The 15000-nt window shown below is 46.4% G+C and overlaps 1 protein-coding gene across 2 annotated transcripts in view; it reads left to right on the top strand.

Moving 5' to 3' along the window:
* The first annotated feature begins 206 nt into the window (after window positions 1-206).
* The window catches only part of LOC113827354 (chitin deacetylase 1), a 15407-nt gene continuing 613 nt past the window's right edge, over window positions 207-15000 (top strand). The window contains exons 1-7 of one of the 2 annotated variants that reach the window (XM_027380246.2): window positions 207-292; window positions 2337-2485; window positions 9037-9186; window positions 9696-9795; window positions 13511-13599; window positions 13775-14004; window positions 14126-15000. The exon at window positions 14126-15000 is cut by the window's right edge and continues 613 nt beyond it. In XM_027380246.2, the coding sequence (XP_027236047.1) occupies window positions 208-292; window positions 2337-2485; window positions 9037-9186; window positions 9696-9795; window positions 13511-13599; window positions 13775-14004; window positions 14126-14957 (1635 nt within the window). In that variant the 5' untranslated portion in view covers window position 207 and the 3' untranslated portion in view covers window positions 14958-15000. Of the gene's footprint in view, window positions 293-2336; window positions 2486-9036; window positions 9187-9695; window positions 9796-10530; window positions 10631-13510; window positions 13600-13774; window positions 14005-14125 lie in introns of both variants that reach the window. The other variant, XM_027380238.2, reaches the window with a different exon arrangement.

The raw sequence follows: 15000 nt of genomic DNA on the forward strand, positions 1-15000 counted from the left end.
TTTATATTTGAAATGAAGAGCTATTTTCACAGCTTTTGTTTGGCTCCTTCGTGTATCCGCATCGAGCGAGCCGTGGTCCCGTCGGCGGCAAGAATCCCCCCCGTGTTATCCTGCGGCAGGCAATGGTTGTCCTGGGCTCGGGCCGGGGGAGGGGAAGGGGGCCGGGAGAGCGGTGTGTCGCGGGTATATAAGGGAGGCGCGGCGAGAATGCGGCTCAGTGAACGGTCTGGCCTGAGAGTTAACATGACAAGAGTAAGAGTTGCGGTAGTTGCTCTTGCCCTCCTTGGCATTGGTAAGTAGTGACAAAGCCTCTTCACGGAGACCAGTGGCAGATATCTCTCCTAGAATGTATAATGTGTGGATCATGTCATACGGGGGGAACCTCCTCCGAGAAGTGCTGTTTTTTTAAAGTGCTCCCCCTCCTTCCCCATATATTTTTTTGCCCGCTCCCCGCACCATGTTCTGAAGCCGCGAGTGAATACGAAAAGGTTCTCTTCAGACGAGAAGAAAGTGTCGCCGTTGCTAAAATAATGGAAGACGTTTTTCTTGCATGCTGAGAGTGTCTGCGTCGCCCTCTGGGGTCGAGGAGAGAGTGGAAACCAAGGCGGACGTTTCGCTTCTTGGGTTCTTTCAAGGGGTTCTCTGAGACGGACGTGCTGGATGCGAGTGATTCCTAAGACGTCGTTATCAGGCGAATTCAAGAGAAAGAGCGGAAGGGGGAAGTAGAAAAAAACGAGGAAAGAGAGAGAGAAAGGGAGGGAGATAACTTCTTTTGTAGACTTGAAATCACCCGGTGGCTGTTTCCGAGACCTAAAATTTGTTGTTTCTGAGACTAAAATCTAGTTTCAGAGACCAAAGTTTCATTTCTGAGACTAAAATTTAGTATCAGAGACTGAAATTTAGTATCAGAGACCAAAATTTAGTTTCAGAGACTAAAATTTAGTATCAGAGACTGAAATTTAGTATCGGAGACCAAAATTTAGTTTCAGAGACCAAAATATAGTTGTTTCTGTGACCAAAATCATACGTAAAACGATTAGTATTTCAAAGATATCTCTCTCCTCGAGTTTTTTTTTCTTCATTTCGTTTAAAGTCTAGTGATTTTAACAGTAGAGTTGCTTTCTAAGAACAAATCATTCACTTCACAAAAATCCGAAAGATTAAAGTCCAACATTCTTTCTCAGCGGGAGTAAAGTTGCACTCAGTACCCAGTATTCTGCGTGTCTTAAAGATTAAAGCATGTCCATATGTTTGCTGAAGACCGATAGATAGATAGATAGATAGAGAGGGAGATATAGGGACCGCGAAATCGATAGCCAGAGAGACAAAAAATGATTCCCAAGTTTCCATATACGTTTTTTTTTTCGTAATAGCGTCAGCCTATCTTTCATAATTTCTCCGGAACCTTCTCCCCGTGTTCTTAAGAATCTCAGCCGACCCCTCACTCTCACTCTTTAGTTCCCCGACCCACTTTCCCGCAACGACCCCCCCTACCTCCCCCTCCCCCCCTCTCCCTCGTCCACGCCCCTACGCGACACCACAAGAAACCGTAGATAAATTCATTTGAAATAAACTTTTGCTACAAGATCGGTGGTTTCAAAACGCGCGTGAATAAATATATAGTTTTTTATTCGTATGAGAAGAGATGGAGGCCGGAGGAGCGATAGAGATAGGCCAGCTGTGGAAATTTCCAGAGTGAAAATTTCCCTTTAGTTAGAGGGGACGGGGGTGCAGAAAGGGAGGGGTGTGTGAGGAGGGAGGGAGGGAGGGAGGGAGAGGGGGAAGGAGGGCGCGCGCTAAACCCTATGTCGATGTCTACTTTCTAAGCAGGAGGATTTTCTTGCTACATTCTCCAAAGAAGCAATAATTTCTTTTTTTTTTGCAGCCCTTCTCTTTTTTTTCTTCTTATTTTTATCAGAGCACATTCACTTATTTTTTTTGGAAAGACGTAGAGATTAGATTAAATCGTTTGGAAATCTAGAGAGGAACTTTTACGGTCTACGAAGAGATAACAAATTCGTTAAAGGATTGAAGATTGGAAACTCGAGATCTGTCGCGCAGAAAGAAACATGAAAAACGATCGATATTTCTCACGCCAGAATTATAGTGTTAAAGTCTCCCCTGAGCGACCTCTTATAATGAAAAATATTTGCGTTCTGATATTTATCAAATTCCACGATATATTCTCTTGATTTTTTTTTATATCGGTGTGAATATCGGATTAAATTTCCCTCCCAATCGAAGTATTCCCACCATTTTATCTAATTTCTCCGTTCCTCCTTCCTCTTTGACACCCACTCATCTCTCTCCCCTCTCCCTCTCCTTCTCCAACACAGCTGCTGCCGAGAGGGTCAAGAGGCAGTCAGACACGACCGAGGACGAGAGCGAAGCCTTCAAGAGGGAGCTGTGCAAGGACAAGGGAGCCGGCGAGTGGTTCCGACTCAGCCTCGGAGACTGTCGCGATGTGATCCAGTGTACCGATGCCGTAAGTGTTTGGTTTTTGTTTGCTTGTTTGTTTTTTCTCGTGTTTTTTGGGGGTGTTTTTACCTCTCGTGTGTGTGTTTTTTTGGGGAGATTCTATTTTTTGTTGTCTGTTTTTTTTGGGGGGGAGGGGGGTTGTTTTTCTCGCGTGTGTGTGTTTTTTTGGGGGGGGATTCTGTTGAATGTTTTTTGGCGTGTTTTTATGTGTGTTTTTCTCTCGTGTGTGTGTTTTTTTTGTTTGGATTCTGTTGTATAGTGTGTATTTTAGTTGTGATTTCTTGATTTGTGTTTAGTTTAGTTTATTCTTTATTTATTTATTTACTCTTTGTACAGGTTGGGTTCAGGGTTGATTTTGGGGGAATTTATAGCATTTTAGTACTTTTGTATTTTTATTTCCTGCTTATAATAGTGCTAGATGGTCGTAGTGATGATCGTTGTGTTAAGGCACCGGCCCTGAGCTTAATGATAGTTACCTTCTTGCTTGTAATTACAATCTTATGCATCATCATTAACTGCTATTTTAAATTATGGAATTATAAGTAAAAAGAGGAAGAAAAATAGACTCAATTTGATTAGAACATCCATGTTGGATATCGCCTCCAACGCCCCCCCCCCTCCCCACCCACCCATCCTCACCTCCACCTCCAACCTTAAGCTTAAATCCGCTTCACCTACGATTTCCTGGCTAAGAATCTTCACCCTCCCTCCCCCCCACCCTCTTCTTACCTCCACTCGAACCTCTCCGCCTCTCCACCTCTCCACCAAAGCCCCCCCCCCACGTTGTCTTATCTCCTCCCCCGCCCCTCCCCCCCTCCACTCCCCCTTCCTTCGACGCAAGCCCGTTTTCTTGCCACAGATCCCGGCTCGTCCGGTTTTTTACGAAAGGTCACTTGCATAAATCAGGTAGACTGCTCACTTCTGCGTCCTCTTAGCGGCAGCCGGTTGTCAGGGGGGACCGGGCTGGCGATGGGGGAGGGGGTTAAGGGGGGTTAGAGAGGGGTGGGGGGGTTGAGGGGGGGTTAGAGAGGGGTTAGGAGGTGTTAGAGGAGTTGGAAAGTGGGGGTTAAGGTGTTAGATGGGTTGGGAAGAGGGTTAAGGTGTTAGAGGGGTTAGGAAGGGGAGTTAGAGGGGTTAAAAGAAGGGGTTTATATGGGTTGGAAAAGGAGAGGGTTGAGAATGATCAAGGAGGGGGGAGAATTAGAATGGTTAAATGAAGGGAGAGGGTGGCGGGGTGGGGGGTTGAGGTTGAGGATCGCACCATGGGTTGGGCAAGGAAGCCAAACGAGTAGGATTAGCCGTGAGGTTTGGCTCGAAAAGTTCTTGCAAGTTTTTGAAAATTTCTCGTTCTTCTGCGGAGTCGTCCCAATACGTGATATTGATCAGAATTGCTTATTTAAGGTGATTTTTTTTCTCTCCTTTTGTTTTGTTTTTCCTCCTTTTCGCTTATTCGGTTGTGTACTCGTCCTCCTGTGACTGAGGCAACAGAGGAGAAGTTTAGTGTGATTCATATCAAATTCGAGAAATGATAAGATTTATATCTATCAACTCGTCTGTCTATCTGCTTCTACATACGTGTATCGATAGATAGATATATATACAAGCGCATACACAAGCACAAGTATAAACACATGTACAAACACACACACACACAAACACAAGCACACACACACGCAAACACAAACACACACACACACACGCAAACACACACACAGACACACACAAACACAAACACACACGCAAACGCAAACACAAACACAAACACACCCATACCCACACTCACCCACCCTCACATATACACATATATATACGTATGCGCGCACCATTCCTCCATCCCCACAACGACACCCCGCTGTTGCAGCTCTCGACCCGCACTCCTGCCGAAGGAGCCCCACGGAAGGGAAACCCCCGGGTGACCACAGACCCGGTGGGAAATCACGGGTCTCTCGCAGGGGCGTCGAGTCGAGACAACTTTCCCTCCCGCCCGCTCAAGGTCTGCTGGCGGAGGGGGAGGGAGGGAGGGAGGGAGGGAAAGGGGGAAGGAGGAAAGGGAAGGAAGAATGAAAGGGAGGGAGGGTGGGTGAGGTTCATGAGGATTCTATTTTCGTAGACTGACTGGTTTATATATATATATATATATATATATATATATATATATATATATATATATATATATATATGTATATATGTATGTATATTTGTGTGTGTATGTGTACGTGAATGTCTATCTGTATCTGTGGATATAGATATGCATCCAATCATACACACACACACACACACACACACACACACACACACACACACACACACACACACACACACACACACACACACACACACACAATCACAATCACAATCACAATCACAATCACATAAATATATATATATATATATATATATATATATATATATATATATATATATATATATATATATATATATATATATATATATATATATATGTATAAGCGGGGGACAAGGGGCGAGCGTCGAGCCTGGTGTACCGTTAAGCGGCTCGGGGAGGGCGGTTCCGAGGCGGTGGCAGACGACACACACGACACGGATTCAAAGGCCGTCGCGGGTGAAGCCGAAATAACAAAGTTGAAGGTGTCGTAACCTATCTCGCTCTGGGTCCACTACTTTCTCCCGAAGGTGGGGGCGGGGGCGGGGAGGGGGTGGGGGTGGGGTGATGAGAGGGGAAGGGGAGGGTGAGGGGGATGAAGGGGAGGGGAGGGGGAGGGGATGAGGGGGAGGGGAGAGGGAGAGGGGAGGGGGATAAAGGGGAGGGGAAGGGAGGGGAGGGGAGGGGAGGGGGAGCCTACTGGAACCTACGTTGCCTTAACTTGCAATGGGACGCCTGCACCTTCACCGACAAGTTACGTGTTAACGGGATTCTTGATGTTACGACACTTGCAAATTCTGCCTTGCACGTTTATTGCACAGTTGAGCCCGCCGTTGACGTCATTCCTTGCATCTTTCTGATATATATATATAGTTATATATATAACTATAAATATATTTATATATTATATATATATTTGAAAAACTTGGGTATTAACTTCCTTTTTATCAATTTGTTATCGAGACTATAACCCATACATGCATACTTACCTATAAACATACATGCATACATACATACATACATACATACATGCATGCATACATACATACACACTCCTACATACATCAACACACAGCACATCGACATGTCAGGATACCTACTTACCTGCTTACACACACACACACACGCACGCACGCACACACACACACACACACACACACACACACACACACACACACACACACACACACACACACACACACACACACACACACACACACACACACACACTCAGAAAAAAATGATTACGAAGACACACAAACAATGCCAATTTAACTTTAATAAAACTGATGAAAGTAATCGGAGTAATCGGACAGAGAAAGGGTAATAAGCGGAAGGGAGGGAAGTAGGGGGAGGGGTGAAGGGGTGAGGAGGGAGGGGGGAGGGGGGAGGGGAACGATGCTCTAACGGTGTGTGCGTGAGTCACTCAAGGTTGACTTTCGGTGAATAGTTGATGAGGTCACCGTCCTTATGGCTGCTTGTCTTTAACGTTCTTCCGTTCCTCTTTCGCTCCTCTATACTCTCTCTATTCTCCCTTTCCTATATTCGTGCTTCTTCTCTCCTTCCTCCTTTCTCTTGTCTCCTTCTCTTCTCCCTTTCCTTCATTCTACCTCTCTTCTTTTCCCTCCTTCGCCTTCCTTCTGTCTCCCCTGTCTTTATCATCCCCTCTTCCTTTCTCCATCTCTTTATCTCTGCTTTTTCTTTCCTCCTTATCTCCCTCCACCTTTCTTCCCCTTCCCACCTCACCTCCTCTACCTCTCCTTCCCCCCTCCTCCCCTCCCTTTATCTCCCCGTCTTCATCCTTCCCCTTCCCTCCTCCACACCTCTCCCCCCCCCCCCTTCCCCCATCTACCCCAGCCTCCCTCCCTTTCATCTGGCTTTCCCGTTATCTCCCGTTCCCTTTCTCTTCAATTTACTCCCTTCTCTCCTCTTCCCCTTCACTCTCTTTTATAATATTTTTCCTTCTTCATACTATCTACGTTTCTTATACTTCTTTAATTGTTTTTCTCTCTCTCTCAACCTTTTTTATCAATTATTATTATCCCTAATATTTCTCTTAATTATTTCTCTTTTTCTTCCATTTCTTCTTCAATTAATATAATTCGTATAAATATTTTTATGCCAATAAGACTTTCTCCTCAGTCGCCTAATACACCCCATCCTCAACATTAAAAAAAATACTTTCATAAATCACATTCATCGGAAATTAGTCATAAGGAAAGAGACTTTGAAAAGCTAACTCTCTCCTGTCATGTGCCATCGACAACCTGGCACCGCAAAACAAAACATATTTATGACAGGTGCTCAGCCTGTCATGGCGTTTGTAGAACACTAAGGTTTGTGAAAGTTTATGGGCTGCTGCTGGAGAGTGGGGGCGTGTGTGTGTGTGTGTGTGTGTGTGTGTGTGTGTGTGTGTGTGTGTGTGTGTGTGTGTGTGTGTGTGTGTGTGTGTGTGTGTGTGTGTGTGTGTGTGTGTGTGTGTGTGTGTGTGTGTGTGTGTGTGTGTGTGTGCCTGTTCACTACTCACGTACTATTTTTTAATAACTTTAATGTTTAAAGGAATGACAGAAACTTAATAGAAAAAATATTGTTACGTAACTATTTTTTTCTTCTTTTCTTATTTTTTGCAAAACACGAAGACAATGCAATAAATCAAGCTGAAAGTCTTAAACCAGTAATGATGGCAGTGACGATGAAGGCAAGGAGGTGACAGATGGTTATGTAATCCACACGAATTTATTTTGTTCACTTTACGATTAACACCATCTGTGTACCAGTTGGATATTATTACCATTTTGCTTTCTTTCTGAAATTAGAAATTCTATTCTATTCCTTTCTCTCTGAGATTAGAAATCCTCTTTTCTAGTTGAGGCTAAATAACCGCAATCGAGTCATTTCTTTAATTTGCATATAATACAGGGAGCAGATTCCTTAAATAGATGTATTTTTTCTGTCATTTCTTTAATTTGCATATAATACAGTGAGCAGATTCCTTAAATAGATGTATTTTTTCTGTCATTTCTTTAATTTGCATATAATACAGTGAGCAGATTCCTTAAATAGATGTATTTTTCTGTCATTTCTTTAATTTGCATATAATACAGGGAGCAGATTCCCTGAAGAAATATAGGTTTTCTTTAAATAGATATGAAAGGAAAAGAAGAGGAAATATAGTGACGCACGAGAAGGTGTAGACTGCCATGCGTGCAAAGATTGTTCATGCACAATCGTCGTCCCACTTTTCTTATGCTTACGGTCGACAGTCTCGTTCTGAAGCTCGGGAAAGTCGCCCCAATTGCTCCGGACGCCGTCTCGCATGCACCTCGAGGTCCCTTCAGATTTGCAGAGAGAGAGAGATAAGAAAAAAAAATATTTGAAAGCGAGACCGTTACTTTTTTTTGTCAGTCATCTTGTATATATATTTCTTCTTTGGAATTATCAATGCGTGAAGGAAAATCTAGGCGATAGGCGAAAATCGATAGACAGAGTTGTGACAGACTGAAATATTAAGGATTGTGTGAATTCTAGTGATGGGGATATAGGTAGAGTCCTACACTACACACACACACACGCACACACACACACACACACACACACACACACACACACACACACACACACACACACACACACACACACACACACACACACACACACACACACACACACAATAACAAGAACAACAACAATAACAAACAACAACAACAGGCTCCCGAGAGAGCAAGTAGCCTTTGGGACGCGAAGGGACACCCTGGCCAGAGCAAACCGGCTTGCTTTGTTCCCAGTCGCCAAAATGCACTGGTCACTCGGGTTTTGCAATTATGCCAAGCTAGTCTACGTTCGCATTGCATTTACTAGTTTCCTTTCTATCATTTTTTTTTTTTAGATCTATGAATCGTAAAAGGGATTTTTTTCACGCGTGTACAAGATTTTACTTAGAATTGTGCCGGAAGGAGCATAGAAAGTAGATTCGAGAACGACCCCGTGGCGGTACTGATCTTGGTGGCCTCGTGGTCATTCTGATGTCACAACCCTGGAGGGAACGTGGCAATAACGAGCGCGATTATAGTTCTTTTTTCATAGAAATTGCTTATTCCTGCGAGTGTTGATTGAGGTTATTCACATTCACACGTACAGAATACTTGGGGTCATTGTCTGTAAGGAACATGTCTGTTTTTTTCCCTTTTTTCTCTGTTCTCGATTCACTTCTCGTTATATTTGTTTAGTTGTTTGGATTTTGGGTGAAATTCCTTTCAGCTGTGTTATTTTTGTTTGCTTGGTCGATCTCTAAGGAAGGGGGAGGGGCCAAAGCTACACCTTCTCTGTGGGGAAGATGTAATGAGCATTTAGTACTCCTCATATTAAATACAAGCCATAGAGTCGCCCCCTTTGTCCTACCTCCCACTCAACGGTCCTCTCCTTCTCTCCTTCTGCAGGGTCTTCAGGCGCTGCGTTGCCCCCACGGCCTGGCCTTCAACCTGGATCAGCAGACCTGCGACTGGAAGGACAACGTCAAGAACTGCGACAGGAAGGAAAAGACGAAGGTCGTGAAGCCTCTGTTCAACACCGTCGAGCCCCTCTGTCAGGTAGTTCAGCGCGCCCTCGTTATTATTACTATTTTCATTTACCTCTGTGATTATAATTGGTGATATATTTATGTCTGAGATATTGTATATATGATTGTTTGATGTGACGGGGCGTCGAGGATACGGTGCTGGGACAGAGCCCGTGGAAATCCCGAAAGGGAAGAAAAGAAGAAAATTCGAGGAGCAGCTTCATTCTCCAAGAAGTGCCGACGGAGCTAAGAGGCGTAAGGTCGTCTGGAAAGTAAAGCGTGTGAGAATAAGGCTGCATGGATGTGTGTGTGTGTGGAAGCCGGCTTGGTAGCAGACTCACCGCAAGGCGTCCCTGCCGGGCTCAGTCTGGGCTTATCCGAGTCGCGATAAGTCACCTGTCGCTGTCTTCGCCGCCGGACTCTTGAGCCGAGGCAGCGAGACCAGGTGACTTATGGCGACTCGCAGGAGGCTCAGAGGAGCGCCAGGAAGCGAGTGCGAGTGAAGTTCTCCGCGTGACCCGTTTTGTCTCACGATCCCAGGAGAGCCAATTGGCTTGCGGCGATGGCGAGTGCATTGACCGCAACTTCTTCTGCGACGGTAAACCCGACTGTAAGGACGCGTCCGACGAGAACGCCTGCGGTACGTTCACACGAGAGCGATTGAGCAGGTCCGCTCCACACACGCAGCCCCTCAACACCACCACCACAAGCTTCACGCGTTGGATAGACGACCCTTACACCAAACCGCATTAGAACACCAGTCTCATAACCCCAGATCAAGCTCGATGTTTTCACGACTTGTATGCTTCTTCAAAGCGAGGCCACGTGAGCGCCGCCCGCTCACTGGCTTCTCCGAGTGAGTTGGTTCACTTTCAGAGAGATTTCCTCTCGTGAAAACATCGACATGATCCAGTTGAGCTTTGAAAGAGACGAATTAGCAACGCGAGACGCCGCTCGCCTTCGGCCTTTGAGGGTCCAAACCTCGAAAGACAAAGGCAAAGCGGAGCGCAGTGAGGGCGTCACCCTGTGACGTAGAGGAGTGTCGCCCTCAGAGTAGTAAGACCAAGGTCGACGCTGGATCCAAGGACGCCCTCCAGGCCCTTTTCTTTTCCAAACCTCTGTTTTCTTCCTCTCAATCATTCGTAGACCTCCATTGCTGCTCCCTAGCGTCCCTGGGGATGCACTGTTTCCCTTCACCTTTTTTGCGCTCTGGGGCGTCCCTCGCCCGGATCCAGCTACAGACCTCCACTGATCGACAAAGCAACGACCGTAGTTTGGAGTAGATCTGGGCCTTCCCGGAGCAGCGGCCGTGAGCGCCACTTAGTAGTATGGGTCCACCTACACACGCTGACGAGGGTCAATGGCTTAATTACAGGAAAACCAGTTGGCGTGCGGTGACGGCACCTGTCTGGATAGGCAGGTCTTCTGTGATGGAAAAGAAGATTGTACCGATGGTTCTGACGAGACCGCATGTGGTACGTACCCATGCGGATATGCAGTGTGAAGCGTCTCACCAACAACTCCCCCTCCCCCATTTCTCTACTTATTTTCTCACTGCTTAACCCCAAAACAACGGACATTCCGACACCCCGCCCCTGCCTGACCCCCCACGTCACCCAACTGCTCAGGTTCTCTCTCCTGAAAGACGTTCATCTCGAGGCGATGCTCTCATGGCACCGTAACCCACTTTCTCACGTGGCCAAGACACCGGCCGTTCCATTTCCCTCCCCATTTATCAAGATAGTAAATACACGTCTATTTTTTTATCCATCAAAAACAAACTCGAAAGACATGAGCTCATTTCCCTCCCCCCATTATCAAAATAATACAGAATATTTTTTAACTATCAAAAACAATCTCATTAGTACATGAGCTCATTCCCTCCCCCTCCATTATCAAGAAAGTTAATACACGTCTATTTTTAACCATAAAAAAAAAACTCGAATTAAATGAGCTAATCAGCATTTCACAAAAATAACAAAAAACAAACAGTCAGTAATGTGTGTTTACCGACCGTGACAGTGTTGTTTGTTGCATTCCCCTTGCTCAGTGATTTGCAATTCAATCTTGCAAGTAAATGGTTTAGTGAATTTAGCGAAAAGAACGGATGAACGTCTCGTGGGGGGTTCAGTTCACTACTGCTGACTTGATGGACCACAATTGCTTTTGGTTCGTCCTACTAACCTCACATAACCCCAGCTTACAGAGGAAATGACTTCTGGTGGAGCTTAACCCTTTGCTTTATATACCCCAGCCTCCCCCCCGCCCTGTCTCCGTGTGTGTATGCTGTGTGTGTTCTCATACAGGTTTCCCCTTCTCAAGCATTTTTTTTTTCGTATGTCCCCCCTCACCTCTCTCACTTGAAAGCATTTTTTTTTCATATGTCCCCCTCCTCGCGCTCATTTCGAACACACACACACACACACACACACACACACACACACACACACACACACACACACACACACACACACACACACACACATATACATACACATACATATTATATACTCATGTCCTCCTCTTCCCGCTCACCTCATTTTTTTTTATCACAAGCAGCACCATTCTCTCGTTCATGTCTCCCTCACGCCAGGCCCTTGATTCGAAACGGTTAGCGGGGATGTTGTCTTCGCTTCATCAAAAGTCATGTCATCTCATGGCACGCTGGCTGTCATGTCACGTCACCCTTTCCCTCCCTTGTTTCGGTCGTGTCATTGCCCCCTTCACTGCCGTTCCTTCGGAGGGACTTACCCCCCCCCACCCCTCTCATTTTCCCCCTCTTCTATTTCAGATTCTGCATTTTTATTGATTGATTGATTTTTTCATCTTTTATTCATTTTATTTCATTTTTTAGTATTTATTATTATTTTTTTTGCATCGATATCTCGGGGAAAAAAATCACCCAAGCTTCACAGATTCCTCTACCCCCCCTCCCTCCCCCACCTCCCACCTCCCACCCTTTCATTATCTCCCTCTCTCTCTCTCAAAAAAATAATAATAATAAAAGAAAAAGAAAAAGAAAAAGAGAGAGAGAAAAAAAAGATTCTAAATAACACCGCCGATCGTCTTCCCCTCAGAACGACATGTTGGCTTGTGGAGATGGGAAGTGTATGGATAGAAATTTGTTCTGTGATGGAAAGTACGACTGTGATGATCAGTCAGACGAAACCCTTTGCGGTATGTACGTCCCCTCCTTTCGAAGAGTAACGTTTGTGCATCAGTAAAGCGAGGAAAAGATAAAAAAAAAGGTGGAGAAGCAATGTGATGACATGATTACATACCCGGATTCAGAAATACGCGATCACACACACACACACATGCGCGCACGGAGATATACTCACGCACACGCGCACGTACACGTACACGCACACACACACACACATGCACAAATACACACACACACGCACACGGGTGTCATCACACTTCCTCACCGGATTTCTAACTCGTCAACTTGGAATGTGCACTCGACTGAAGCCTGTAGCGAAAGCACCTCTTAATGTAACTGTTAGATACCTGTGACTGCACGGACTCCAGTTACTCTACTTTGGTCACCGTAAAGTAGAGTTTGAATCTCCATACCCCCCCCCCCCTCACCCCCTCTCACCTGACACCTGATTGCATCTAAATCACCAATCTCCACTTTTTTATTTTGCTATGCATGAGATCACCACGAGATCACACTTATCAGAGTGAGAGTAGGAGTGAGTTTGTGTGTGAAAGAGAGAGAGAGAGAGAGAGAGAGAGAGAGAGAGAGAGAGAGAGAGAGAGAGAGAGAGAGAGAGAGAGAGAGAGAGAGAGAGCGAGAGAGCGAGAGAGAGAGAGAGAGAGAGAGAGAGAGAGAGAGAGAGAGAGAGAGAGAGAGAGAGAGAGAGAGAGAGAGAGGAGTGAGAGAGAGAGAGAGAGAGAGAGAGAGAGGAGAGAGAGAGAGAGAGAGAGAGAGAGAGAGAGAGAGAGAGAGAGAGAGAGAGAGAGAGAGAGAGAGAGAGAGAGAGAGAGAGAGAGCTTGTGCTTTGTTTGGAAATCTTCCTATTTACTTCTAATTGCACTTTTCTCGCACGCATGTTTCGTCTGCTTGCACGTGCTTCCATCCTGACCACTTGAACACCTACGCTAATCAGCTGTTACACATCTTCATCAAATCCACACACTGATATTTTTTTCCGTGTCCATAAGTGACATTTCCTTAATACCAGAACAATATAAATTTCCATTTTTTTTGTATATATTAAACTTCAATCTGCTGTTTGTTTGCTGTTGATTTTTTTGTTACATAATGATATATAGTCTTGTTATAAAACTTTATGAATGGGAATGAAATGATCGTAACTTTGACACGTCGTGCCTCCCCCCCATAGACGTGAAGAACGACCCCAACAGCGCCCCCATCTGCAACATCGACGACTGCACTCTCCCCGATTGCTACTGCTACAACGACCCTAGCGAGGTGACTAAAGCCGGCTCTAGAAATTGCTCTAGATCCAGTAATATAGAGCCTCACGTTTATCGAAATAAGAGCGACTTTTCGTATACCTGATTCATTTCGTCGTGATGCATATACAGTTTAAATTGTTTGTTTACTTGGTATTAATCTTCTTTTCGTCCCCCCCCCCTTCCCTCAGATGCCCCACAACATGAAGCCTTCCGAAGTGCCTCAGATGGTCACCATCACCTTCGACGACGCCATCAACATCAACAACATGGACCTGTACGAGCTCATCTTCAAGCAGCGCTTCAACCCCAACGGCTGCTCCATCAAGTCCACGTTCTTCGTTTCCCACAAGTACAACAACTACACCGCCACCCAGGAGATGCACCGCCTGGGCCACGAGATCGCTGTCCACTCCATCACGTGAGTCGCGCTGGGGCCTCTGGGGGCTGTGCGGTCGTGTTGATATGTCTATGCGTTTCCCTCGTATTCTGCTGAATGGTTGTCTTGTCTTATTAAAGTGCGATCTTGCCTTTCGTTCCAGCCACGTCAACAACGAGACCTTCTGGTCCCACGCGAGCGAGGACGAGTACGAGCGCGAGATGGGCGGCGCCCGCGTCATCATCGAGCGCTTCGCCAACATCACCGACCAGTCCATCATCGGCATGCGTAACCCCTTCCTCCGTGTGGGCGGCAACAGCCAGTTCAGGATGATGGAGAAGAATACCTTCCTGTACGACTCCACCATCACTGCCCCCCTGTCCTCCATGCCCCTGTGGCCCTACACCCTGTACTACCGCATGCCCCACTCCTGCCACGGAAACCTCCAGAACTGCCCCACCCGCTCCTTCGCCGTGTGGGAGATGGTCATGAACGAGATGGACCGTCGCGAGGAGCCCACCCACGGGGACGGCCTCCCCGGGTGCCACATGGTCGACTCCTGCTTCGCCACCAAGCCCGAGCCCGAGCAGTTCTATAACTTCCTCCAGAACAACTTCAACCGCCACTACAAGTCCAACCGCGCTCCCTTCGGCCTGTTCTTCCACTCCGCCTTCCTGAAGAACAACCCCGACATCCTGGACACTTTCCTCTACTGGCTGGACGAGACCCTGAAGAACCAGAAGGACGTCTACTTCGTCACCATGACCCAGGTGATCCAGTGGATGCAGGACCCCCGCCCCATCGGCCAGCTCAACAACTACGAGGCCTGGAAGGAGAAGTGCGTCGTCGACGGCCCGCCCTTCTGCTACGGCGGCAACAACTGCGAGCTGGACACTGACGAGCTCCCCGGCCAGACCCTCCACCTGTCCACCTGCATGCGGTGCCCCAACAATTACCCCTGGACTAGGGACCCCTTGGGCGAGGGATTCTTCTAAGAGCAGTCGCTGCCGCCTTTACGCTGCGCCCTGCCCCCTGGGT

The sequence above is a fragment of the Penaeus vannamei genome, chromosome 5 (genome assembly GCF_042767895.1).
Source record: "Penaeus vannamei isolate JL-2024 chromosome 5, ASM4276789v1, whole genome shotgun sequence".
In the NCBI taxonomy this organism is placed as follows: Eukaryota; Metazoa; Arthropoda; class Malacostraca; order Decapoda; family Penaeidae; genus Penaeus; species Penaeus vannamei.